The sequence below is a fragment of the Morchella importuna genome (assembly GCF_003444635.1).
Source record: "Morchella importuna strain M04M26 chromosome Unknown Morimp01GS031, whole genome shotgun sequence".
Lineage (NCBI taxonomy): Eukaryota > Fungi > Ascomycota > Pezizomycetes > Pezizales > Morchellaceae > Morchella > Morchella importuna.
The window spans coordinates 390,194-415,437 of record NW_025763428.1 but is presented as its reverse complement, the minus strand read 5'-3'; the positions used below and the strand labels follow the sequence as shown (position 1 = coordinate 415,437).

General features: G+C 46.5%; 13 protein-coding genes across 13 annotated transcripts; 6 read left to right on the top strand and 7 right to left on the bottom strand.

The window, feature by feature from the left end:
* Positions 1 to 209: 209 nt before the first annotated feature.
* LAJ45_08750 (uncharacterized protein) lies at positions 210 to 1,272 on the bottom strand (the record flags this gene model as incomplete). The annotated part of the gene is made up of 3 exons (XM_046118299.1): positions 210 to 1,001; positions 1,050 to 1,102; positions 1,167 to 1,272. 3 exons carry the CDS (start codon positions 1,270 to 1,272, stop codon positions 210 to 212), a joined length of 951 nt encoding a protein of 316 aa, XP_045968576.1.
* A 233-nt stretch (positions 1,273 to 1,505) lies between these two features.
* Positions 1,506 to 2,839, top strand: LAJ45_08749 (uncharacterized protein; the record flags this gene model as incomplete). Its single annotated transcript, XM_046118298.1, has 6 exons — positions 1,506 to 1,559; positions 1,902 to 1,914; positions 2,248 to 2,350; positions 2,457 to 2,604; positions 2,691 to 2,751; positions 2,835 to 2,839. 6 exons carry the CDS (start codon positions 1,506 to 1,508, stop codon positions 2,837 to 2,839), a joined length of 384 nt encoding a protein of 127 aa, XP_045968575.1.
* A 1,128-nt stretch (positions 2,840 to 3,967) lies between these two features.
* On the bottom strand, positions 3,968 to 4,492 carry LAJ45_08748 (uncharacterized protein; the record flags this gene model as incomplete). Its single annotated transcript, XM_046118297.1, has 4 exons — positions 3,968 to 3,992; positions 4,078 to 4,136; positions 4,196 to 4,423; positions 4,490 to 4,492. The coding sequence occupies 4 exons, from the start codon at positions 4,490 to 4,492 to the stop codon at positions 3,968 to 3,970; spliced, it is 315 nt and encodes a 104-aa protein (XP_045968574.1).
* A 294-nt stretch (positions 4,493 to 4,786) lies between these two features.
* Positions 4,787 to 5,594, top strand: LAJ45_08747 (uncharacterized protein; the record flags this gene model as incomplete). The annotated part of the gene is made up of 4 exons (XM_046118296.1): positions 4,787 to 4,915; positions 4,982 to 5,004; positions 5,195 to 5,328; positions 5,383 to 5,594. The coding sequence occupies 4 exons, from the start codon at positions 4,787 to 4,789 to the stop codon at positions 5,592 to 5,594; spliced, it is 498 nt and encodes a 165-aa protein (XP_045968573.1).
* An 882-nt stretch (positions 5,595 to 6,476) lies between these two features.
* On the bottom strand, positions 6,477 to 7,762 carry LAJ45_08746 (uncharacterized protein; the record flags this gene model as incomplete). Its single annotated transcript, XM_046118295.1, has 3 exons — positions 6,477 to 6,741; positions 6,798 to 7,341; positions 7,399 to 7,762. The coding sequence occupies 3 exons, from the start codon at positions 7,760 to 7,762 to the stop codon at positions 6,477 to 6,479; spliced, it is 1,173 nt and encodes a 390-aa protein (XP_045968572.1).
* A 1,304-nt stretch (positions 7,763 to 9,066) lies between these two features.
* On the bottom strand, positions 9,067 to 10,712 carry LAJ45_08745 (uncharacterized protein; the record flags this gene model as incomplete). Its single annotated transcript, XM_046118294.1, has 4 exons — positions 9,067 to 9,180; positions 9,240 to 9,684; positions 9,735 to 9,921; positions 9,980 to 10,712. The coding sequence occupies 4 exons, from the start codon at positions 10,710 to 10,712 to the stop codon at positions 9,067 to 9,069; spliced, it is 1,479 nt and encodes a 492-aa protein (XP_045968571.1).
* A 417-nt stretch (positions 10,713 to 11,129) lies between these two features.
* LAJ45_08744 (uncharacterized protein) lies at positions 11,130 to 13,546 on the top strand (the record flags this gene model as incomplete). Its single annotated transcript, XM_046118293.1, has 12 exons — positions 11,130 to 11,152; positions 11,230 to 11,457; positions 11,517 to 11,649; positions 11,705 to 11,749; positions 12,327 to 12,339; positions 12,421 to 12,470; positions 12,549 to 12,789; positions 12,861 to 12,867; positions 12,937 to 13,019; positions 13,091 to 13,188; positions 13,295 to 13,405; positions 13,460 to 13,546. 12 exons carry the CDS (start codon positions 11,130 to 11,132, stop codon positions 13,544 to 13,546), a joined length of 1,119 nt encoding a protein of 372 aa, XP_045968570.1.
* A 349-nt stretch (positions 13,547 to 13,895) lies between these two features.
* On the bottom strand, positions 13,896 to 15,302 carry LAJ45_08743 (uncharacterized protein; the record flags this gene model as incomplete). The annotated part of the gene is made up of 4 exons (XM_046118292.1): positions 13,896 to 13,987; positions 14,051 to 14,353; positions 14,420 to 15,078; positions 15,184 to 15,302. The coding sequence occupies 4 exons, from the start codon at positions 15,300 to 15,302 to the stop codon at positions 13,896 to 13,898; spliced, it is 1,173 nt and encodes a 390-aa protein (XP_045968569.1).
* A 278-nt stretch (positions 15,303 to 15,580) lies between these two features.
* LAJ45_08742 (uncharacterized protein) lies at positions 15,581 to 16,182 on the top strand (the record flags this gene model as incomplete). Its single annotated transcript, XM_046118291.1, has 4 exons — positions 15,581 to 15,625; positions 15,699 to 15,759; positions 15,857 to 15,986; positions 16,074 to 16,182. The coding sequence occupies 4 exons, from the start codon at positions 15,581 to 15,583 to the stop codon at positions 16,180 to 16,182; spliced, it is 345 nt and encodes a 114-aa protein (XP_045968568.1).
* A 437-nt stretch (positions 16,183 to 16,619) lies between these two features.
* LAJ45_08741 (uncharacterized protein) lies at positions 16,620 to 17,431 on the bottom strand (the record flags this gene model as incomplete). Its single annotated transcript, XM_046118290.1, has 2 exons — positions 16,620 to 16,660; positions 16,726 to 17,431. The coding sequence occupies 2 exons, from the start codon at positions 17,429 to 17,431 to the stop codon at positions 16,620 to 16,622; spliced, it is 747 nt and encodes a 248-aa protein (XP_045968567.1).
* Positions 17,432 to 17,990: 559 nt separating this feature from the next.
* Positions 17,991 to 21,202, top strand: LAJ45_08740 (uncharacterized protein; the record flags this gene model as incomplete). Its single annotated transcript, XM_046118289.1, has 10 exons — positions 17,991 to 18,263; positions 18,327 to 18,985; positions 19,043 to 19,150; positions 19,209 to 19,249; positions 19,294 to 19,380; positions 19,433 to 19,472; positions 19,538 to 19,868; positions 19,922 to 20,968; positions 21,022 to 21,080; positions 21,142 to 21,202. The coding sequence occupies 10 exons, from the start codon at positions 17,991 to 17,993 to the stop codon at positions 21,200 to 21,202; spliced, it is 2,706 nt and encodes a 901-aa protein (XP_045968566.1).
* Positions 21,203 to 21,483: 281 nt separating this feature from the next.
* LAJ45_08739 (uncharacterized protein) lies at positions 21,484 to 24,016 on the bottom strand (the record flags this gene model as incomplete). Its single annotated transcript, XM_046118288.1, has 6 exons — positions 21,484 to 21,922; positions 21,973 to 22,668; positions 22,729 to 23,245; positions 23,324 to 23,809; positions 23,871 to 23,960; positions 24,013 to 24,016. 6 exons carry the CDS (start codon positions 24,014 to 24,016, stop codon positions 21,484 to 21,486), a joined length of 2,232 nt encoding a protein of 743 aa, XP_045968565.1.
* A 258-nt stretch (positions 24,017 to 24,274) lies between these two features.
* LAJ45_08738 (uncharacterized protein) lies at positions 24,275 to 24,923 on the top strand (the record flags this gene model as incomplete). The annotated part of the gene is made up of 7 exons (XM_046118287.1): positions 24,275 to 24,364; positions 24,429 to 24,435; positions 24,503 to 24,505; positions 24,582 to 24,637; positions 24,706 to 24,733; positions 24,797 to 24,839; positions 24,911 to 24,923. 7 exons carry the CDS (start codon positions 24,275 to 24,277, stop codon positions 24,921 to 24,923), a joined length of 240 nt encoding a protein of 79 aa, XP_045968564.1.
* Positions 24,924 to 25,244: the final 321 nt, after the last annotated feature.

The following is a 25,244-nucleotide window of genomic DNA, read 5'->3' as shown; positions in this document are numbered from 1 at the left end:
CTAGTATCAGGGGTAATGATAACGGTTGGGCTGGGCAGAGAACGGCTTGGCTGCTGGGCCGAGGCAACTCAACGCAACCAGCTAAATATCTAACGGGATCGTGGAGTGGTGCATGGATTGTCACTCGCATTTTTGGTATTCCAGTCTCGTACTAACTAATTAAATCATACACGCAACAATTAAAAGAAATAAAAAGCATAAGTAACTGCTCAAAGCTCCCCTCCAGAATGCTGATCCTCTGTATTAAGCCTTCCACCTGGCCCCAGATAAGTCTTAAAGAGCGCTTTGAGTCCCTCATCGCTCAGCTCCATATGTCTTCCCGGTATCGTCAAATACTCCAACTTGCCCTTTGTACCCAGGCTCTTCAGCCCGATCCAATCCTCCTTGTAGATGTCCCTATTCTCCAACAACGTTATCTCTCCACTCGTGCGGTTCACCTCGGCGAACCACGCGCTCTCCTTTGGCACCACAGTCAAGTCCTCATCAAACATGATCATCACAAATCTCTCCAGCCCAGCCAAGTTCTCCCTATAAGTCTCATTCCTCTCCCCATCCCTCTCGTTGTTGATGTCCGCCAAGAACGCTGACTTTTCTAGATACGGGCCTAGGTCCTCGGGGTCCCTAAAGTACTGCGCAGGCACAACCTTATTCTGTACCCACGGGGTCCACTTGCTAGATCTCAATAGCGATGACGCAGACTTGCACACAAAATCCGTTGGCTTACACTCGCCCAAAAAGTCCGCGATACCATTGTGCTGCGCGCCAAACGTGAGGAGCGTTCGTACAGGCGGGTTGTTACAGCGCTCAACATAGCCGCGGAGAAATTGTCCGCCCTGAGAAAATCCGATCGCGTTGAAGCCGCCGGCGAGCTCGGGAATGGAGGTGAGCTGGTCACATACCGTCGCCAGCTGGGTGTTTACGAGGCCGAAGAAGCTTGCGGAGCGGTCAGACGAGGGGTCTTCGTCGAGGTAGACGGAGTGGACGAAGGTGCCGGGGTTTGTCTGCGCTTGTTAGTGGCGTGTTTGGGGGAGACAGAGGTGGGGAACAACTTCGTTGGCTAGCTCGCCGACGGAGGTTATGCCTTCGGAATCATAGGTGTCGCCTGGGATTCATGATTGTTAGCTGGGCTTGAAGGTATAGATTGGAGATGTTCTGTGATCTAGTACCGAGACCGTGCCATATCACCAGTGGTAATTGTTTCTGCGACTTCTCGATAGGAGTCGCGCGTACGACTGCCGCAGAGGCGAGTAGAGCCAGGGCCAAAACCACCATGTTGATAGTGGGTGTGAAGTAGTTGAATGCTGAATGAGCCTCGTATATCCGAATAAACACTCAAATGCTGAACAATAACTGGTGGCTAGTCACGTAAATTAAGTGAGCTGAGAACGGGTGAGCAAAGTGTAAAATCGATAGCTTATGTGGGTAGTGCATGTAGTTAATCCCTCTGTCGCTAAGCGAGGCTAGTTCCACAAGTGTAGGGATTAATAGTAAAAGGGCTAGCCGAAATGGTCATTGCTAACAATTACAATAAGTACTCACTCTCAGCGTATCTTTTGTTGGTAGGACTTGCATAAAAGGGCCTAAATTCCGTCATCACGGAGTGACCTTTTCTCCCTTCTTCCTTTATACTCGATCCGTACCCACCAGAAGAACGTCTCATCTGTTCTTCTGGCGTTTTCTTTTATTTTTTATCTCCAAACTGCCTCCCCAGCAGGATACCCAAAGCCGTTCCAATGGCACAAATACCTCGGCCGGGAGATGAGGATTTGATCTCTCTGTTTCTCCAGCGGCAGCACCGGCCACAATATTTTTCCAATCAGCCTATGGCTGGTGGCAGTGCCGGTGCTGCCCAAAGAAGCATGAAAAGGAAATCATTTGGAGGTTAACTGGGAACTTTGAAGGTTCTCTTGGGGAGTAGGTTATTGGATACTTTCTTCTGATGAGTTGTGTTAGTTACTGCTGGTCTCGTTGATGGCCTACTACTGATTTCCTAATGATTTATTATCGATTTCTTTGATGAATTGCTATTGATTTGCCTTATGATTCCTTCCATAATTTTCCACCAAATTTCTTGATAATCTCCTACCGATTCCGTCGATTTTTGATCAACTAATTAGTTGTTATGCTCATATTTCTTTTGTGGCTAATTGACTTATGAGTTCTACTCCTTTGTATTTTTTCCATAGCTCAACTACTCATATCGTCTTCAAATATAGAAACAAGTCTAACAAAACGTTTTCATCGCAGATATAGATCTCTGCCCCCCTCTTTCCACAGAGAAGGCCGGCCTGCATGCGCATACACCGACGCCCTATGGAGCTCGGCCGTCGTATATACCGACGCCCTATGGGTCCGTCGACCGCATATACCGACGCACTATTGGGCTCGGCCTTCTAGATGCCGACAAATGATCGGTTATAGGGTGCTTCCGAGGATCATTAATTTCCGGGGACCAGTTACAGGTGTTTCAAACCCGGTATATTGGTCTCCTGGTGCTCTAAACTCGAGCATTGGCTCCAGCGTCGGTTCCGTAGCTGTAGCTGCATTTTCCACCGGCCTTGGGGTGTCTACCGGGTAATTGGAGAGTTCTTGTGGGTTTCTTTGGTGAGTTTATAATTGTCCCTCTTTATTTTCGAAATTTACCGTGTTAGTTCATTGTATCGTTGTACTGATAAGACGTGTATTATTAGAAACGAAGACTTAACTCATTCGTGCTCCGGGAAGGTGAGGCGCGGAATACAATCCCTGTGGGTTAGTTTATATTCTCTCTTTTTTTATTTTGTGTTTATTCATCAATTAGATATGTGTACTAATAAACTTACCTACATCCTTAGATTAAACCGGGACCTTCATCTGCTCGGTGAGATGATAAGGGCAAACGCCCTTTGCATCAGGAAATCCTGGGCGGATTCATTCGGTTGGTAGTAATGCTCGTTGCGAGTACTACTACCAATAGCTGAATTCCGAAAGGCCCACTGCCCTCGGTCGGGTTTTCTTTTAGTTGTTGGGCCAAAATAACTAAATGTTTCTGTATTTTTTTACCGTGTGTTACTTGTATTATATTGGTCACCTGTTTCTTTCTGTATATTTATAGGGTGGCTTAATTGTGTCAAAAAAGGAAGGCCTTAAGGAGGAAATGGAGTATATTGAAGATTTATATTCGATGCTTAGAGAGAATAACGAGGGCCTCGGTATTAGCGTGACCCCCTCTCTCTCTCCCCTTCTTCTTCCCCTTTTTTCCTCTTTTTGAGTGATGTAATAATGTTAGGAAGGATATATTGTAGAGATTCACCTCCTTGTGAGAAAGTTAATTTTATCCTTTGGCATTCTTCTGGTTATGTCCTCCTTCATAGAACATCACTCGTTCAAATATTTTCGTCTTTATCTCTGCAGATACCGCATGATTCCTTTCTATATAACTCAAAACGTAGTGTGATAACTTGTTCGCAGGTCTAGCGGCCTTTAGCTCTGTTTATATGTGTGATGATGGCGGTTATGAAGGGGTGATTGTCGGCGACTAGATATATTTTTCTTTAAAACTGAAGTGTTCGTTAAACTGAAGACTTCTTGATCTTATCTTTATCCTAGTCATTTAGTACCGCATCCTAATGGGGTTGAATTAGTAGTCGACACCGCTGCAGGCCGAATCCTCATGATCAACACAGCTTATGTCACAATCCACGACTAGCAGTCGATCCCCTTCAGATACAACTCTATAACAAGTGAAATCCACTTTTGCACACAAGTAGAGTAGAGATCTTTATTGAGCCCTAGATTCTGTACAGCCCCTACTCATCCATACATGCAGCATACATGTATGCTACACGGTATGGCTTTCGGGAGGGTGGTTTTAATAAGTACAAAGAATGTTATGGAAAAAAAAAACATAAAACAAACGAACACGACACAATGCTAGAACTCCGATTATTTTTTAAAGTTGGGGTTTAGATTACACGGATTTGCTTGTTTATTCGTTGATCTTGGCCAAAAGCCTGTGGGAGTGATAGTTATGTTAGCATTGCATATGATATAGATATTTAGATGGGAAAGGTGGCGAAAAATTGGAAGAAGACATACTCATGATCTCTGAAGAGGGCGAACTCCTCATCTCCGACCTTGACTGGGCTTCCACCGTACTGCATAATTATCAGCTCCACACGCATGAATACGGACCAGCATATTAAAAGAGTCCTACCTGGGGAATCAAGACACGGTCACCAGGCTTAACTGAGACCTCGAGTCTCTTTCCGTCCTTGTCGAAGCCACCAGGGCCGACAGCGAGGACCTTAGCCTCAGAGAGTTTCTCGACGGTGGACTCGGGGAGGAAGATTCCTGAGGCGGTCTTGGCCTCGGCCTTGACGCGCTGGACCAAGATACGGTCGAGGAGAGGAGCAAGAGACTTGATGGAACGGAGAGAGGTGGCCTGCACATAGTGGGGTTATTTGGTTAGTAACAAGATTTGCTAGTGGGTAGAGGGAAAAATCATTACCATTGCGAAGGTTTATAAGGTCCAATTAAAGGTCAACTTTATGAATTAATGGTGAGTGGTTTCCGAGAGGAATTCGAGTCTGCGATGGGGGAGAGTGTATATTTTTTCGTTGTGGGGATGACGGATGAGATGGGCGTTTTTGTACCTTTCTCATGGTTGCCGAAGAAAAATTTCTTGGCAGAATAATCCAGAAGCCCGGCACAATCGCCCTCACCCGAAACAACCTCTCACAACTACATTACTCGAACTTACCGACTACCCCCCCCCCCCTCCACTCCGCTCCTCCGACCTTACAAAATGAACACTCTCCGAGCCGTCAGCAGACTTGCGATTCGTGCGAGGCCCGCCAGGTCTTTTGTCAGGACCTATGCCGATGCTGCAGGACCGGCTGATAAGATCCGGTTGTCATTGACGCTACCGCACCAGGTGGGTTTGAGTATTGAACCTTTTAGATATCAGAAATCAATGGCTAATGAGGCGTGGTACGGGTAGACTATCTACAAGGCCTCAGATGTGTATGTTCCCTCAATTGCGGTTCTTCGTGATTTTGCTCCCCGCATTTTGTTTCCGAGATGAGGTGGGGTGTTATATAGAGCAACGGGTTGAACCGGGGCAAAAAATGTGGGAGGAATATCAACAGAGAAACGGAGGAAGGGCGAAAAAGTGGTATAAGAATTGAATGCTGATGATTATTCGACATCACAGCGTCCAGGTCAACATTCCCGCCGAATCCGGTGACATGGGTATTCTTGCCAACCACGTCCCATCCATTGAGCAGCTCCGACCTGGTCTCATGGAGATCATCGAGGAGGGCGCCGGCGGCAGCAAGCAGTTCTTCCGTACGTCTCCCAGCGATATGCCTTGAAGATATACTTGATTGACCCAATCACCAGTTTCCGGAGGATTTGCTGTTGTCCAGCCAGACTCCCAGTTGAGCGTCAACGCTGTTGAGGCTTACCCTATTGAGGACTTCAGCGCTGAGGCCATTCGCGCTCAGTTGGCCGAGGCCAACAAGGTTGCCAGTGGTTCTGGAAGCGAGCAGGACATCGCCGAGGCCAAGATTGAGATTGAGGTGCTCGAGGCTCTCCAGGCTGCGATGAAATAGATGGTGTAGTATAAACTAGTACCATCGTGCGCGCGTATATGGCAATATTTGGGCTTGGGAGATTATAGATGGAGACGGGTTGGGATTGTACACTCAGAAAGACAAAACCATTGTGTTTCATTAGATATCAAAGTTGGCAGCCACATGGCGGAGAGTGATGATGAGCCTTGTGGACACTGAATGAGATAGATAACTCTTTAAGACTCACGACGGCTCGCAGGTTTATCCCCAACGCTTACAAAGGGCTACTATAAACAATTTTCAGGAACCTAGCTTGTGAAAAATATAAGAAAAGGAGTCCTGTAATGAGGTTATTGAAGGGAAGAAGGTTTGTCCTCGTACTGACAGCTCAAAATGGCTCCAGACCCCCCGGCCAGGGATGTCAAATATCCCGCCGAAGGCTCTCCTTCAGGTTATCAAAAGTATGATAGCATCTGTAATGCGCTGCCCTGAAATATAAAGAGCCTTCTCATGGAATTATGAATTGGTGACTCTCTGTCACCATTTGCTTTCCGATCAAGGTCTAAAAAGAATTTGTAGGTACAAATTGAGGGGTAATTAAAAGGTTCCAATAACCTAGGGTCGCTAGATGATTGTAAGGGCTGATAGCTTCACTTGTGGTGGAAAGGTATATCTTGGGTTGGACGGTATTTACCATTGAGGGTTATTTATTCAATCATAGGGATGCTTTCTATAAAAGCCGCCATTGAACGTCTTATTGAAGAAAAATTGGCCAAGTGTAGAAAAAGCCAATAAAAAATACAGAACAGAAGTAAACATTATAGCCAAAAAAAAAAAAAAAAGAAAAGAAAAAAAAGAAAAGAGAGAGAGAAATTAAAATCAAATTTAATCACCACTTGAACGCCCTGACATGTAAACCGTCTATCCAATGATCATACCACTCTTCTTCCCTTTGTTTTGGGCTTGTCTCTTAGCCTTCATTCTGCGGATCATGTCATCACCCGCCGAACCCATCTGCTTAGCATATGGATTGGGACCTGACACAACTCTGTTCTGCGGAGCAATCTCATAGGATCGTGGCATAGCCTGAGGGACACGAGTGCGATTCTGATTGCGCTGGGGAGGGGCAAGGGGGTTGTGTTCTTCCTCATCAGGACGTTGGCGGGGGCGTGGAGCAAAGCCATGGCTGAATGGGAGTCAGCAACTATTATCAAAGGGAGTTGGAAAATTGGGCGAACATACTCTCTGCCCGCAACTGGAATTTCACGAGAGTGATAATCATCACTGCGGCCCAGAATAGGTCGCGACCATTCCCCAATGAGTCTATCAGCTTCACGTTTGATGTGAAGCTGCGGCCTCTTGTCCTTTGTATAAAACATGACAACCTTGCCCACTCCGCTTTCACGGAGATAGTCAGTAGTCATCTTGATCTTGCCCATGATCTCAAACATGAGCTTCTGAATGCTGTACGCCGGAAGCGCCTTATTGGGGAGCGGCTCGAGCCACCATTTAATGGCCTCAAGGAAATTGTTATCCATCGCTGTAGCCATAAGGTTCGGGCGCTGAAGAACATCTCGAACTTCCTCTAGCATGGCAAGCTTATGTACTGCAGGGGACCCATTCCTAATTGCGTTTTGATCTGCTTCTGCGGCTTCCCGCATACGTTCCTTTAGCGTAAGGATAAGCTCATCGTTGAAGACTTCGAGATCAACATCGTCCTTCTTCTTCTTCTTCTTGGGCCCTTTGAGAGCCGCATTAATCTTGTCGTCCAATTCCTTCCTTGCCCCTATAGCGCACTGTTAGGTCTATATTCAAGGGGGACTCAAAGTGTCGAACCACTTACTTTCAGCAGGTGTCAGCTCCACTTCCGGGGCTGCCCTTCTGATCGATGGGCCAGCATCATCCTCATCATCATCACGTCGTCTTTTGGCAATATCGCGCCTGCGCTTTTCTTTCTTCTTGCCGGTAGATGCGGTCTCGCCGCCCGTTCTTTTGATCTTGTGTTTTCCGATCGCGTGAACAGTTTCCTCGTCGATGGGGATCACGTGTTCTGTTCCGATGACCTTCTCATCGAATTCGTTGAAAACGTCCTCATCGACGTCGGAGAGAACCGAGTCGCCGTCCGAATCATAGTCCTTTTCGTGAGCTGGAATAATCTCATCCTCAGGGGGTGGGGCGAGCAGTTGAGGATTCTCGGTTTCAGACATTTTGGGGGGTAGTGGTGAAGCCTTTGACGTGAGTGTGTAGAGGCGAAGAAGGAAGCTGGGTATTTCACTGTTTGAAAGCGAAGACTCAGTTACCTTTAAATGGAGCGAGGACGGCTGTGTTGGGGAGCTTCAGGTCGCTGTGTGCTCACCTGTCTCCGGGTAACCATAGCGGCTAACTATTTTATGCTAGCTTCTCTTTATTCCAACCCCTGCAAAAGTAACCCTGTTGGAGCCGCGGTGCATCGGAACGTCACGCCGCGCATCTCACAAAAAAAAAAGTGAACGTTGTCGCATCTCTCGAGCGCAAAACAATTTTCTACGCTACTCTCCCCGCACAAACAAAAACCAACACTTATTGCAAATATGTTTGGAGGTGATTAATTGATCCAATTACTGGTACGCAGGTAAACTACATGTAAGACTAACGACTGGGTGAACATATAGCTGGCCCCCCACCACCGTCCGCCGAAGAAGTCAGAGATCAAGAGCTCGTGGCTAAGAAAAGCATCCAGGCTGTTCTTGGGACTTGCCTAGTCCTCTACCTTTGTATGCACCCTACTTGCTCTTTCGTATATATTTTCCAGGAGCTTGAGTTGATTGGCCTGTGTTCTGTCATGTAGCTCCCTTCTTTGCCGGGTACGCCAAGGATTTCGTATCATCTATGATCTAAATGGAGATCAAGGCATGGGGCTTCCATGGACATAATTGTACGATATATGACTAAAGAAACGACCGTATAGACGCTGGGTTAGCTGGTTAGTGATTGCTGTTGACGTGCCTACTTTGGTGTATATTACTAGCGTTTCTCACCTCCTACCAATTCTTACAAGTCCCTTATAATTACTATGGGGATAGACACACAGAGCCAACGTGAAATCTTAGTTTTTTGGGGAGTGGACCCCTATCACCTACGTTATCGTACAAGCATACACCGCATTGAAATCTCCCCCCTTAGGCAGAAAATACATGTAGCAAACCATCAAAAAGATATAAAGAGAAAACATGTGTGGAATCGATAGTTTCGAAAAAACAAACTCCACCAATCAAACAAATCCACATAGAAATTACACAATTCAAAAGTAAAGAAACAAGTAGACCGTGTGCACCTGTGCCGAGCATGTACCTGTGCCGAGCACCTTATAATAAAGGCAGCATTTTAGCCACCATTTGGAGTGGATCCCTAGAGATCAGATAAGATGCTCGGCACAGGTACATTCTCGGCACAGGTGCACACGGTCTAACAGGGGAAAATAAAAGAATTAATCGGATATGTCTACAACCCTAACTTTTTCCTTTTCCTTTTTCTAAAACCCCCTGGGACGAGTCTTTTGCTCCTCTTCCCATGCAGCGAATGATTTTTCGATTTCCTTAACCTCTTTGGTGAGATGTTCTAAGCCGTTCGCATTGCTTAACAAGAGCTATACACAAAGCTTCGTTAGCACAACCACTCAAAGGCCAGTGTGGCATTGGCACTTACCCTTCCAGCCGTCTCTAACTGCTTCTGATCCCAAACAATTTCTACCTTTCCTACGCTCTCTTCCATCTTCCTCGCCTGCTCACTAACGACCATCATCCTTGCCCAGATCTCATTAACTCTGCCTCTAACCGCGGGATCTCCGACCTGTCTTGCCAGGCCTTCGAGTCGCTTTTTGAGTAGCTCTTCATCGGTCTGTAACGCGTATCCCCGGTTCTTGAGAACCTGGACTTTTGCAGCAAGGGAGAGCGCCCTGCGAGCAAGAGCGATGTGCCGACGGCGACAGTCTTCTTGCTTGATACTTGTGATAAGGTCATGGCGACTTTGGAGGGCTGTGAGCTTGGATTGAATCTCATGGAGGCGATGACGAAATACGTTGACTTGGTTTTCTTGAATCTTCACGCGCTTGTCGAGGTCGAGAAACCCATTTGCTAACACGGGCACAGAACTGTATGCTATTAGACAGACGAAAACGAGAACACGGAACAGGAGGCATACCCCTTGTTTGGTCTTTCCGCCCAGGCTTTCTCCCACTCTGCCAAGTCTTCATTAGGCGGTTTGACGTAGTGAACTGCACGATCTTCGCCGACCTGGTTGTAGAGATAGTATTTGAATGCATATTCTGGGTGGTTAGGATCCCAGGCATTCTTGACCCTTTGGATCTTTTCAACGATTACGTTTGGGCCTATACAATCATGATAGTAAGCCATAGTCCAGAGTTATGAGATGAGATGAGTATCCACCTTGTTGTTGCTGCGACTGCATCATCATCGAGTTCTGGTTCGCGCCAACCCCATATAGCCCTCCCATAGCGCCCTGCTGGTTCCCACCAAACAAAGAATTACCGGGCTGCTGTCCCGCAAAGATGCCTCCACTCTGTGCGAGACCATAAAGACCTCCTGGTTGCTGTCCTTGCTGCTGCTGCTGCATACCACCAAAGAGTCCACCACCTCCCTGTTGTGGCTGTTGTTGCTGTTGCTGATTCCCGAATAGTCCCCCACCTCCCTGTTGTCCACCGAAAAGTCCACCACCTCCACTTTGTTGCTGCCCCTGCTGGGTCTGACCAAATAGTCCACCACCGGTGTTAGCCGTACTTTGTCCAAGGCTCCCGAACAAACCACCACCTTGTGTGTTTTGCGGCTGTTGTTGTTGCTGACCGCCGAAAAGCCCACCACCGGTCGCCGGTGCCGCCCCGAACAGGGAGCCAGCGGGTTTCTGTTGTTGCTGCCCACCAAAGAGACCACTGCCCTGTTGCTGTTGCGGCTGCCCAAAAAGACCTCCTGAAGGCGCTGGATTCTGCTGTTGCTGGCCACCGAAGAGTCCACCACCGCCTGTGTTAGTTTGTTGTTGCTGACCACCGAATAGACCACCGCCGGACTGCGCAGGCTGCTGCTGAGTTGATCCGAACAGGCCGCCGCCGCTAGATTGGGGCTGCTGTTGTTGTGTGGCCGGTTGGCCAAATGCTGAATTGAACATTTGAAGATGTAGATCTATACACTAGCTATTCGTATGAATGAACAACTTTTGCAATTGTCTTGTAGTAGTCGGTGATGTGCCTTCTTTGTCTTGGGTGAGCGATGAGCAATATTTCTCCGGTAGTGTATAGGTAAACAGCAACTAGATGTAGAATGTTCAGGAAAACCGGGCTGATGCTTTTCACGACGCGTTGGCGAGTGGAGGATGACTTTCACTTTGGCTGTTTACGACGAGGGGCTGGGGTCTGGCGTTGAGCGTGTTGTCGGAACAACCAATCGGTCGCTGCTGAGTAACGGTAGTGGGTGCCAAGATGGTCCCCCGCCAAACTGACGGATGTTTATCCTATCAGATAGGATAGCATTTCATAGCTTGACTGGTCAACTCTCCGCTCTAATTCTCACTGCCGAATTATACAATATGTCCGGCTCACGACACCCGCAGTAGGTTTTTTCTCTCTTCCTGTGGGGTGAGCATTGAGCGGATGAGTGGAGAGTGATCTGACAACTCGTGTGCATAGGTTTAATCAGACTGTCTTGATTGACAAGACTCCCCTTCCTACTTCAATCCCACCAGTTCAGGAAGTTGGTGCAACATCGGCCCCATTGCTGAGTAGTTCCTACTTTATCGGCGCCAGGTGTAAGGACTACAACGAGGACTACATCCTTTGCAAGCATGAGGCCGGTGGAAGGGGAGAGGTAGAGTGCTTGAAGGAGGGCAGGAAGGTCACTCGGTGTGCATCATCGGTGTATGTATATCTCTTCCTCTAGACATGGATTTGCGACTCATGTGCGACGGGGGTGGCAGTCTCGCGGACATCAATAAGTACTGCCTCAAGGAGTTCCGAGCTCACTGGGAGTGTCTTGAGAACAACAACCACAGGTTATTCCACTGCAGGGCACAGGAGAAGCCCTACAACAAATGTGTGTTCGACAACTTGGTGCGTAAACATACTTACCGGCATACTCTATCCATACCTGCTGACAACTACATAGAAACTTGAGAAAGTTATTCCTGGTGTTCCCAAAGGCGAGACTCCGGTACACCTTAAGTAGACGCAGCACGGAATGGGTATTTGTATTTTACTGGGGAAGTTCTGCTTACTTACTGTGGAACGTGACGACATGGCATTGTGTATACAGACAATATCAAAGATATCATAGAGATCCGGATGTCCGTTTGGTTTTTTTTTTATCGGCTGGTAACTCGAGGGTCCTCTTTATTGTTTAGTTGAGGTAAATTGCTTCGCGTGAAGCGGTTTCCGAGGAATGTGTATAAGGTATCTGATGTAGGTATAAGATACGTTGCTTGTATCGGCGCTCATTATATTTATATGGGCAATGTGAGACTATAGCCTAGTATTGGGCTCTAAAAAAAGCACAGCCTATTCGTTGGTTGGTCTCAATACTAGCGAATTCTGGGTCTTTAATTTTCCTGGCCTAACAATCCCGAGTTACTTAACAAGGGCACCCAATAAGGGGAGATCAAACATTATAAAAGAAGGTATTTGGAATTGGACGTCGAGAGCTGCACGCTACTAAGACATCTTTTACTTTATATATGGGATGATAGATGATAGCTTTATGAAGTACTTTGGCTTAATATACGGTATAAAAGAACACACGAAATGGTAGGTTTTGAATATTCTAGTTAGCATCTTCGTCGCCGTCTCCCAAAGGGCCCGAATGACTGATCGATCTTTGGTTTGTAGAAACCCTAAAGCAGTATCTCAGCGGATCACACCTAGCACGACTCGTTCGAGTAAGTACTCTAGTTTAATAATGTTAGAGAGATCCTTTTGATATTTTTAGATATTTAGGCCCGAGACGTCGCATTTAGAGGTGCAGTGATAGCGTCATAGTAACCCGCGCATGCATTGGAAGATTCCGACTGGCCGTGTTCCGAGACAGGGTAACTGCGCACGACAGCCACACCACACCCCGCGGCGCCACTTGTGACTGCTTCCATTTGTGGGGAGCACACTCCCAACAGCTCCAACATGTCGACTTCACTCCAGGCTGTTGTTTGCAAGGTAGCGATAATTCACCCACCGACCAACCAACGAGAAATACAGCAAAGAGTACGTATCATCTGTAGAGAGATATCATGTTTATGGAAAATGCTAACCTTGTGTTTTCCCGCGGATTGCAGTGCAAATGTGAGTTCTTGCCGCAGAAACGAGATCACCGCCACTCCAGCAGCGAACTGACGGAATTTGGTGATTTAGCTTCGTCAAGACTTTGACGGGTAAGACCATCACCCTTGAGGTCGAGTCCTCAGACACCATCGACAATGTCAAGTCCAAGATCCGTACGTTACCTCCTCCTACTTGCGCGGGTGGAACACCAGAAATCCTGGATATATGGGCTGACACCCAGCAGAGGACAAGGAGGGAATCCCCCCAGACCAACAACGTTTGATCTTCGCCGGAAAGCAGCTTGAAGATGGAAGGACTCTTTCGGACTACAATATCCAGAAGGTACGGCAAGATATTATATTATATTATGACTATTATGGATTGGAGGGCATTGAGTGAATGGAGTTATGGGGTGCCGGTTGCTGATTGGGTATTTGGAACTGTTTAGGAGTCTACCCTCCACTTGGTCCTCCGTCTCCGTGGAGGTATCATTGAGCCTTCCTTGAAGGCCCTTGCCTCCAAGTACAACTGTGAGAAGATGATTTGCCGCAAGTGCTACGTACGTCCCTTCTTCATCCCCACCACCACAACCAACTAACCTTTTCCTCGACAGGCTCGTCTGCCTCCCAGGGCTACCAACTGCCGTAAGAAGAAATGTGGTCACACCAACCAGCTTCGCCCCAAGAAGAAGCTGAAATAGACGTTTCGCCTCAACATACAAAAAAATTTCCATTTTCTTTTGCGGGAGAGTGTTGGTTGTCAATCTTCTTTTTTTTTCTACGACACGTTCCATGAGATCTATAAATGAAAAAAGACTCGCGGGACGCTGGGTGGATTTGGGGTTTCTTTGGGAAAGGGTTGTAGATTAGGGAATGAATCATACGCCATTTTTCTTTTGCTCTAATTAAAACCTCGCTTGGAGTTGGCTGTTTTTTTCCTCTTTTTTTTTTCCTATCGCATTGCAAAATTTCAGGTTCAAATAAGGTGGTGTTGGGTGTCGAGTGATATTTGAAGATTGTGGGAAAGTTTATTATTCCATAAGCCTGCGATTAAGGCTCTAACGGCCAATCATAAGCGCCTGCACCATGCATAGCCCTTGCACACCCATAACACATGCTACTCTCCGCGTTTAACTCGGTTACTGCATTCAGCGTGAGCGCGCTCAAAGTAATATCCCCCCCCGCACCATCTCCAGGTAACCCACATATCTTGCAGCTTATATTAATACCCGCCGGCCTTCTCAATGGCTTAAGTTTTCCCGCAGTACTGACAACATTCGCCACAATAGAAGGGTACTGCGTCTCAATGCCATCAAAATATTGTATCATAAGCTCGTCAATCGTAATGTTCCGTCCACTTGCGGCATTAGCTGCTGTATGTTTTGCATCTGGCGAGTAGGCTACACAGAGAGGTAGTAATGGTTTTGGTGAGGTTGGGAGAGGAATAGAGACGTAGTTTACGAGTTCGTTCTTAAGGAGGTCGCGGACTGGGTATCGGAACTCAATACCTAATAATTACCGATTATATTAGGGACCCGATGAGCCATAACTTTGTGTATAAAGTGGGTACATACCAAATGGAGAATCCCCATCTGCAGTCTGCCATGGTATTGAAAACCCTCTTCCCTTTGCGGTCTCGGCCAAGGTTTTCTGAGCTAGCCTAGTCGTCGAATCCCCCCATAAAACCGCTGCGCATCCCTCCTTTTTAGCAATCTCCACGATTAATCGTGTTCGTAGGATCGATAATATGTCCATTCTCGAGGTCGTTGACGGCAGTGAAGATAGTAAGTGCATCAGCACCTCTTTCTTGTCGAAAGTATCACTACCACCCTTCTCCTCGTCCACCCCATGGTCCAGCTCTACCTCCCTTGCCACATTCCGGAAATCATAGATGTCCTCAATATTTACCACTCTAAAAGTCCCAATGTCGGAAAATCGCTCTTGTACGGCGCTGATGCTTTCCTGGGGTGGTACCGAGGGGTCTACACAGCTTTCGTCGACGTGGATTACCAGACAGTTATAGCCGGTTTGGCCGTTAGATCTTTGGCGCTGAGCTTTAAGTTGGTTGGAAATGAGGTTTAGGAGAGCGGTCGAAGAAACCCCGAAAGAGAGAGGGATAAGGAGAGTGGTTTGGGTGGGCACTATGACACCGGTATCATTGGGAGCGTAGCGGACTCGAAAAGATTCCATGCGCTTGATATATTTTGAACGGACATACTTGTCAAAACATTCACTATGAAGAAATTAGCTTTTTAATTATTGCGCCTATCATTTCTCAGGGGGATTTCACAACTTCACTAAAGAGTGAAATGTTCCGCGACGAGAATAAGGAACGAACCTGCATAAGCTTTCCTGCCTCACAATCACTAGAGCGTCGATTTCCTTACACCGCTTACATTTCTGAATCGCCTTGAGTTCGAGAGCCCGTATACCATTTTCCAGCTCAGTTGTGACCATTTTGTTCCTATTTCCCAGGATATGTCGTTACGGTGGCGGGGTTTTTTGAGGTCGCAGGTTGACTCTTTAGAAGCTTTTTTTTTTAGTTGCAGTGCACCACAACCTAAACCCTTGCTGTCGAGTTCCCTTCACTGCTAGTTAAACTCCCAACATCAACACCACCAACCAACCATCATCAACCCAACTACGCCCTCTATTAACGACCCCCATACTCACCAGCCCGCCTCCGCTCCTTCCAAAAAAACTTCCGGTTTTCTTACAAACACCAAATCACAGCTATGGGCAGCATTGGAATTCCGATAAAGTTGCTGAATGAGGCTCAGGTAGGCCAACGCACACATCCCCACCACCTTTAGATCGCGAACTGTACTCTAACTTCATGTGGTGGTAATCTAGGGCCATGTCTGCACCCTTGAACTCACATCCGGGCAGATCTTCCGCGGGAAGCTCATCGAAGGTGTGTTATATATACCCCCCACCTGCTATGCTCCTCTCGTCTCGTCAATCGATCCATATGAAGCGCGCAGATAGCTAATGATAGAGTGTAAATGTAGCCGAGGATAATATGAACGTCCAACTCAAGGATATCACTGTTACCGCACGTGATGGACGTGTGTCCCATCTTGACCAGGTCTATATTCGTGGTTCTCACGTTAGGTTTTTTATCGTGCCGGATATGTTGAGGTTTGTCTACACCCCATCAATGGGCAAAGAGGGAATAGGCAGGTTGCGTGAGTTTATTATTTACTAATACTTTGAAAACGTGTATAGGAACGCACCAATGTTCCGCTCCAGAGCTGTTAGAGGGCGTGGTGTTGGACTGGCGAGAGGAAGAGCTACGGTTATTCGTGCCAGAGGACAACAGAGGGGTAGGGGTTAAAGAGGAATCGCAAATAGTCAAATTCAATCGGTCGTAGTTGATGGCATACTTTTGGTTTTCTCTGATGTGTCAAGTGACAGGACGATAGGATTTACAAGATTGAACATCTCTGAAGGTTTAAAAGGATAAGATTAACCAGCAAGAGAAACGGAGCTACTACTGTACAATACCAGCCCAACGCGAAAAGTGGAGGGTCACTTTTTTCATTTTTTTTCTTTCAAACGTATCTATTTATTAAAGTGAAGAGAGTTAGGCCAGGCAACCAAAGACCCAGCTAAATACGGGCCTGTACCTGATCTATAATGCAGGTCTTGCCCTGCACCTCTAATGTCTATGCTATACTACAGCTCGATGACTAGCCTCCTGATTAAAACCAGGATTTACTAACTACTCTATCCTTACTCCTTACCCCAACATATGGTAGAATATTCCGCGACTTAGCCGACTGAGAAGCTCTCTCCACAACCACATTGATCCTCTAATCTCCAATCAATAAATGCTCTGAAACCGGGGCCGCTAATGAGAAGGGTAAGAAAGACATACTGATGTTAGGATTTCTGAACACAAATCTTGAGCTCAGTTTATCCTCAACCCAATCCATCTCACTCCCAATGATGCTAAACAGCGCCTTACTATCAATCAAAACCCTCACATCTTCTTGCACCACTTCCTCATCGAATTTTCCCGGCTTGTCCACATACTCCAGGTGATAGGCCAATCCCGAACAACCCTTATTCTTCACCCCAACCCGTATTAGTTTCGGCTCCGGTAATGTAAGAAGGTTCCTCAATTGTTGCACCGCCGGCGATGTCAAAGTCATTGCCGCTTTGCGAGGGCGAAACTTTGTCCTTGTTGTCGCTGTACTAGTCTTCGCCGCACCCGTTGGTTGTGAAGTAGACGTAGATGCAGTGGTGTTCTTGGGATCTGTGAATTCAGAGAACAGTGATCGCGTCGACCCTGCCGGTACTTGTGGCGCTGAAGGAGGCGACAAGGGCAAGTGCTCGTTGCCCGGGTTCGTTAAACTGGAGCCTACGCCGGCGCCTCGTGGTGGCGGGGGTTCGGTGTCAAGGCTGTTGGGATTAGGACCATGGGTTGCTGTCTGGAGTAGTCTCTTTGACGATCCTGTTGAGGAATAAGATGCTCGAAATATGTGTGTGCTGCAGGCGGCGGCAGAGGTTATGGTAGTAGCGGAGGAGGCCAGGCACCGTAATGATGTCAGTGATGGAAGGATAATTCGAGGTATCGACATTGCAATTATATGTGAATTATAAGGGGAGCAAGAAGTTGTCGTGATATTGAAAAGGGAAGGGGTCCCCTTTTAGTAGTTATGCTGCTGCTGAGCTGTTGAAGTGGTCAGCAAATGGGATGGTCTTGTCGCAGACTTGACAAAAGCCTTATGTTGGGATGGGTTATCGGGATAAACGTGACTCGGGTTGTTGTGGACCAATGAGCGGACACCTGAAAATCAGCAGCCAAGATTCAATAGCCGAGATAGAACCTATCTTGATCAGGAAACGTTTAAACCGAAAGAACATATCGAAAGATGCATTTTGTCATTTCACCTTAACTAGAGCCGTACAGGTACCTACCTCATCGAGATGCTCTTCAATAAGCAAAAGAGCGCCTAGAATCCCTTCTTAACAAGGCTCATTCGTTCTTATTAAAAACCAGCTGCTGACCGGATCACGTGTAGACCAATCAACATCTAGCTGCGCCTCTTGTGCTTGTACGAGGATAGTTAGGCTACAATTAAGCTGTGAAGTCCTCTCGAGTCCCACAGCAACATCGTACTCCAACCTGTATCTCAAATGACAGATTTCGACTCCAGGTTCTACCAATTTGACCAGTTCAAGCTCAATACAGAGTTCGTCAACGGCTACCGGAAACATGCCATCCTTTATAAAGGCGGGATAAGAATTGAAAGATGGAGAAAAGTCAATATACTCGGAAATGGTGCTATTGGTACAGTATGGCTGGAAAAAGAGGAGCAACATGGAGACCTTAGAGCAGTGAAGCAGATTCCTAGGTCTCATATCTTAATGAACTTCAGGGAATTATTAGCTCTAATCAAGCTGAAAGGAGTAAATATTCCCCTCGCCAGTATTCTAAGGTGCTGAAGATATATGAAGTTAACAGAGCGTTAGTATAGCGAACACTTTGTGCAGTTCTTCGGGTGGTTTGATAATAACGAAAATATCTACCCCAGCATGGAATACGTCAAATATGGCGATCTCTCTCGTCTTATTGCCAGTCAAACCGTGTCCGAGAGAATCTCGAGCGATATAACTAGGCAATTACTCGAAGGTTTAAAAATTATGCACGCGCATAAGTTTTGCCATCGAGATTTAAAGCCACAGAACATTCTTGTGGCGTCACTGTCACCAATCAGGGTTAAGATCACTGACTTCGGTGTTTCAAAGAGAGCAGTAGATGGCACGTCGTTTCAAACACAAGTGGGAACGAGTAGTTATATGGCCCCTGAGGTTTGGGGGTTTCTAGACTGCGATACCTCGATTTACACATGCAGTGCTGATATATGGTCCCTCGGTTGCCTAATACATACAATGATTACAGGAGGACCGCCATTTCCGAAGACAAAATCTCTTATAAATTATATTCAACACCGAATATCATTTCCTGAAAACGAATTGATAGAGAAGGAAATAAGCTTAGCTGCGATAAGGTTCATCAAAAACTTGGTTATGCCGCAGCCAAAAGATAGGTTGAACGCGGACGAAGCGCTTAAAGACCAGTGGTATATTGTTGGAGAAGGGGAGAAGAGATTGACGAGGGAAATCAAGAGGTTGACAAGGGAAATCGAGGAAGGGAAAGAATAGCGGGCGGCGCTCCGAAAAAATAGCACGAAACAAAAAAGAATAAAGGAGAATGAGAGGCAGGCTGGTTGGGAATGGGAGGGAAGGGTGGGGAAATGTGAATCAGGCGGTGAAAATGTTCCTGCTGGATTAACGTATTGTCTCCAAGCCAGAAAGCAGTTTATATTGACAAAACTAATGGGAAATCTGTAGAAACTCTCCTCAGCCTGATAGGCCCAATGAAGAGGAGGCGAGTGACTTTGCCATAACAGGGTTGCATGCAATTGATGAATTAAAGAGAAGGAAAAAAAGGAGGCGAGTGACTGCGGAGCCACACGGGGCGAGGACGTCTGGGAATCAAATTCACTGATACATTCGGCTTCCGGTGAGGCTCCTAGTATTATATCATATTAAGAGAAATAATAACATGTTCAAAGACTCAAGGAGCACGGGGGAATCTCCGACTGTAGGAATGAGGTATGTGTATAGGGCAGCCCCTGGAATGAAAAGATATGAAATTTATGTGCAATACTTGGTATTAGCCAAGATAGTAGATTTGAAAGATTCACATTCAACGTATATGTCCGTGGGGACGGTATGGACGGGCATGGAGAGCCCGCCCGACCGCAGAGCAACCGCAATCTACGAACAACAGTCGAAGATGTCTCAGATGGAGAAGAAGAGTCCCTTAGGAACCAACCCCCCAATTACCTTCCTGATAGACAAAATAACGCTTGGGATGAACCACCACCAATTATCATCCACTCTCATTCACCCTCACCCTCTCCTCCTCACAACAAGGATCCCCCGGGGATCCGTGATTACAATATTCATAGGGGGTCCTTTCAACCCTTTCGGCCAGGGACCAACATGGTAATAACTTCCTTGGTGTGGATCATGATGATATTCCTCGGCCAAAGAGCCAGCCTATAAACCCAACGCAACCGCAGCATCAAAGCTATAGACCTCAATCTTCAGATCCCGGGTACGATGAAAGTGAAACCCACTCTAGAGAACTAAACTCAAGCACTCGACCCGGTTATTTCGAGAGTCGCGCAAAAGAGAGAAAACTCCTTTTGTCAGTAAAAATGAGGATAGCATCGTGCACAGATCCAGAGTATAATAAAACGCGAAGAACATTACATGAGGCTGTCGCTAAAGGCGACTTTGATATGGTTTCGATTCTACTTGCTGAGGGAGCAGACCTTGAAGCGATGAACGATGATGGATTAACACCGTTGCATATGGCGGTTATTGTAGGGCAAGAGTGGATAGTAGTGCTGCTGCTGGATGCTGGCGCAAAGATCAATGCAGAAACTTCTAACGAGGAGAAACCACTGCATTTGGCAATCAAGAAAAACGATAAGGTGATGACGGGAGTGCTGCTAGATAGTGGCGCGGATATTCATGGAAAGTACTCAGATGGATCAACAACATTACATGGAGCAGCTTGGGCAGGGAAGGCCTGGGCAGTTGAAATGTTGCTGGATTTCGGCGTCGATGTTAACGCACAAAATACTCTTGGACACACAGCACTGAGTTTTGCAATGAAGAATCAGAACTTTACCGCGGCGAAAATTCTGCTGGATCGCGGGGCAAATATCAATTTTGCTCGTAGGGATGGACATACACTACTATTCGATGTTATCCGTGCTGGCTCCAATGCGGCAATTAGATTTCTTTTAGCAGAAGGCGCAGATTTTACAATAGCAGCGAATAACGGTGACATAGCACTACACGTAGCAGCTAAAGAGGGTTTGGGTGGCGCCGTGCTTTTACTGTTAGAGTTTGGGGATAACGTTAGGAAGGCATCTCCCAGTGGAGTCACACCTCTCCATTTGGCCGCCTGGACGGGAGATCGGAGAATGATTGAGTTGCTTCTTCAGCATGGAGCAGATCCTACGGCGAGAGATTGTAATGGCTGGACACCTCATTACCTACAAGCAGCTAGATCAAGGGGCGAAGATATAACGGTTAGGGATGTACGGGAAGATTTAGAAGATGTAAGGCTAGGAGTATACCGAAGGAGGCCATAACCGCTGAGAGAACAGATGAAGGATTACTTACGGAAGGAGCAATATTGAGGTATGTAGAACCTATCCATGGCCGTGTTATAAAGAGTAACATCCCTAACTCACGAATATAGCATAGACATCGTTCATAAATCCCAAACCCATGCGGCTGGCCGGACCGCAGTTCGTGAATAGGCTGCTCAAACCACACAAGGAAAGAATTTTCGTGTGTTGACTCTGGGCATTTAAATAAGATACTAGGAAAAGAGCGCTGCCTTTAAAAGGCTTGCTTTGCAAGGTAGGTGAGTGAAGAGAATGTTTTTTTATAAATGGAATATGGAATGCAGAGTTCTGAATGTATATAAGATGTAAATACAAAGTGACCTAATCTGGTGGGATTAGCAGTGCACCTAGAAAGTATATAGTATGGGCATTAATTTATTAAATCGATAAATTCTTCATGGTAAAGGTAACATCTACGCCTCCAAACTTAACAATTCTCCCATCAATCTCCTCTGATAGCCATCTATAATTCCTCTGATCCTAACTATCACACTCGCAGCCAAAACCCTTCCCTTCTCCTCCTCGCCCAACTGTCCACTTTCCATGATTCCTGAAACCCACTCTTGTGTTTCCAAAAGCTCTTTTGCGTGTTCATCTGCTAGCCTACGGCCGTTGTCATTCGACGTATTAACTTCTAGTAGTGTAAGAAGTGCAAAGAGCACAGCCTCTTGGACACTACTGTCATTTGAGGTGGGGAAACTATGGTTCCGCAAAGAAAACAAAAGATCCCACAACTCAGAGGTCATTTGCGGAAGCGCAACAGCAGAGGGGCCGGTTGCATGGAGTATTATAGAGAGTGTTTTGAGAAATAGAGTCAATAGGAATGGCTCAAAGTGGATTCCACGGCCACCACTATAACTATGTCAGCACGTATCGTTACAAAAGATAGAATATAAACTTACAAATCCTTCAACGCACCCCACCACCTCCCCGTCAACGGGAAAAAAAATGCTTCGGCCACTACCTTCCCAAGCTTATTCTCCGCCGGCTTCACTCGGCGCTTCTCTACTTCAATTCGACTACTAAATGTTCGAACCTTGAGTATATTCGGGCCGGTCACCTTATCTGCCGCCTCCGCTGCCATGGGGGAAATCATCATCTTCTCCATACCGCCAGTAATCCTGTCTAATGGACTAGTTTTTCCTTTAATCCACTGATTATGCATTAATCCGGGTAGCATCTTCGACGGGAATAACTCTGTCGATTTCCCCTTAGCACTTTCCACGCTCAGTGGTAAGTCTCCATCATCACAGCCCGCTAGCTCCCTAGCTCCCATACCGATAGCAGATGCCATTGCTGCGCGCTGACCGAGTGAGTAGTCGCCTTCAAAGAACCCGCGGGCAAGCAGCCCACCAACTAAGACGGGTGAGGAAACTACGAGTGCAATGAGCGCCTGCATTCGCATCTCTTGGAAATTTTCCATCTCGAATTTATCGTTTAGGCCAGTTAAAAGGCTTGCAAGCTCTGAAGCATGGTCAGAAAGTTCCTTTCCAAAGTTGGCTTTACGTCGAATTAATGCGGCAGAAGATTGAACGGCGAGGAGCTGGCGGTCGTAGGAGTCTGTGGATCTCAGGTAAAGGAGGAGGTCACGGATGTAACTAAAGACGAGTGAGACCTCATGATTGGGGTAAAACTAGGGAGGGTTTAGATTTACTTACATTGGTGCCGTATCCTTTTTGCGATTGATCAGTGTTGGGTCTTCATCGGAGTCTTCGGCATCTGAATCAGGTTTTGGGTACGGTTGGAACTCGTCGTCCTCTTCCTCCTCCTCTTCACTTTCGACCTCCTCAACCACCATCACCTTGCTCTGTATTTTCGGGTTTACCTCCGTGCTTTGCTTTCTTTTTCTCACAGTAATTTCTCCTCCTTGCGCCAATTTAATAACTTCGCCGGCATCACCGACACTATCTTGAACCCCAACAATGCTTTTCCACCACCTCGCCTCCTCACTTGCAGTCTCTGTCACTCCAAAATCCATGGGTTTCCCATCTTTATCTGTTAATCCTGACAGTGACTCCCCAACTATCATTCCCAAAAACCTAGCGCGAATAGATGATGCAGCTAGTCGGTTCGATACTCCATTCAGGAATGGTGAAGAGCGAGCGAGACGGTTTAGGTATTGAGGGAGTTGACGATGCGTGTATCCAGAAAGGAGAAGGAGTAACTGGACATTTACTGGGTTGGCATGGGAATAAGTATATTTCTTAATAATAAATAACGAGTTATAGAGATGGAGCAAAAATTGGAACAAACCTTCCTGCCTCATAATCGGCGTGTGCCTGATCCAAACACTATCTCCAAAGATTATCATACTTTTTTCCAGGAGAACCTTAAGCACATCCTGGTCCTCGTTCAGTGCCGCGACCAGTGCTCTCCTTATACCTATTGGCTCTCCTACTCCGCCGCCATTACTGGAAACCAACCAATCTACTACTAGATCACGGTAGGTTGTGTCACCACCTAATATGATATGAAGAAGAGCTGCAATTTGTGAGACCACAGGAGTGTCGGACTTCCACCATTGAGCATCGAAGGTGTCTGGTCCGGTCGGGTTTTCGGAAGGGTCTTCAAGGCTTTGGAAAAGTTGAGGATTGAAAAGATGTTTTCTTGATAGAATACGTAAGAGGGAAGATAGATATGTGCGTTTTTCGTGAGATAGAAGCTGAGAAAGAAGTCGATGAAGCTTTGGGAGGGTATTGAGGGTAATATGGCAGTATGTTAGGGATTCTACTAGGTCATCTACGTTAATTATTAGTATAAGCCATCATTACACCAATATTCAAAAATGGAGATTACGTACCAGAATAGCCTAAACTAAAGCCTCTCCCCAGTAATACTGCCAAGGCCTCCCACTCTTCCCCATCCTCCTCACTATCAATTTTTGTACTGGCTTTAGATATCTCTCTACCTAGCCACGTTGTATACAGCTTTCCGTCCCCTACCCATCTCTCCCTACCTCCCTTACCAAGTATATTCTCTCCTGCTGCCGCAACTGATAATAATTTGCCTCCTGCAGCCAATGTAACAAACTCCTTCCATACAACCCCCCTCTTTCCATCTCCTCCAACGCCACCAGATACCCATATTCCACGCACAATCCCAGTTTGTCCTAGAATACCCTGTAGGAGATCTAAGAGCTCCTCTATTTGTCCCTTCACGCCTGGCTGTGAATCGGCGGATTTAATGAGGAATCGTAGACGTGCAATGATACCACCCAGCCCTGTAATGGATCGAAGACATAATATTAACTTTGAGCGTCCAGATTTTGAGATAATGCTCCAGAAATCTGGGACGGTTAGTTCGAGAAGTGCTTTTACGACCTGCGAAGCTTTGGGTGAGGGCGTGCTGATATCAAAAGAATTTATGTCAGTACTAGGAACTAGTAGGTCAAGAACCTGTGAGAGAGTTTCGGATGAAGGTTTTGAACGCAAGGTGGTCAGTATATCGTCAAGTGTTGATGGCGAGACCGGAGAAAGAACAGTCGTTAACTGTGGTGGGGCGCTTTGAGAAGACTTGGAGATTGTTATGAGAGGCTCATCTCGAGGAGTTGAGGTTGTTCGCATAGGCGTGAGAAGACCTTCCATGATGAACACTTCAATATGATGTCAGTGGTTCGGTTGTAACAGTGTTCATAGGTAGAGTACATGTTTGATATTTCGAGATGTTAATCGTCTGCAGGCTGCAGAGCCTCATTTCTGCAGCCCTAAACCTAACAATCACTGAAAGCTTCAAAATGCAAGATACAAGTATCTACATGTGTGTCATACAGGTGAGACAGGAGCATGGTTCGCTACTCGTAGCTTCGGCACAATCTAAATGTAGATATGATGCTCCCTATAGTACTCTAGAGTAGACATCCCAACAATTCGAAGAAGCCGAGGTTTAATTACTGAATTTACAGAGTACATATTATGTACAAGGCTCTGGCATTAAGTGAGCGAACTAAATGGGGTGTTGACTAGTAAGGATCCGTTCACTCACTTAATGCCAGAGCCTTGTAGTTATTATGTGTGTACCGTCCATGAGCTGTTAGCCCTCACTGTGGTACCGGGTATATGTGCCTACATCATGTATGCACCATACCAGCATTGTGTGTGTATGACCTGAACCTGGAAATGGGAACCAGACGTGAGAACTTAAATCCAGTCCGTTAACTGTTATCTAGGTATGCACT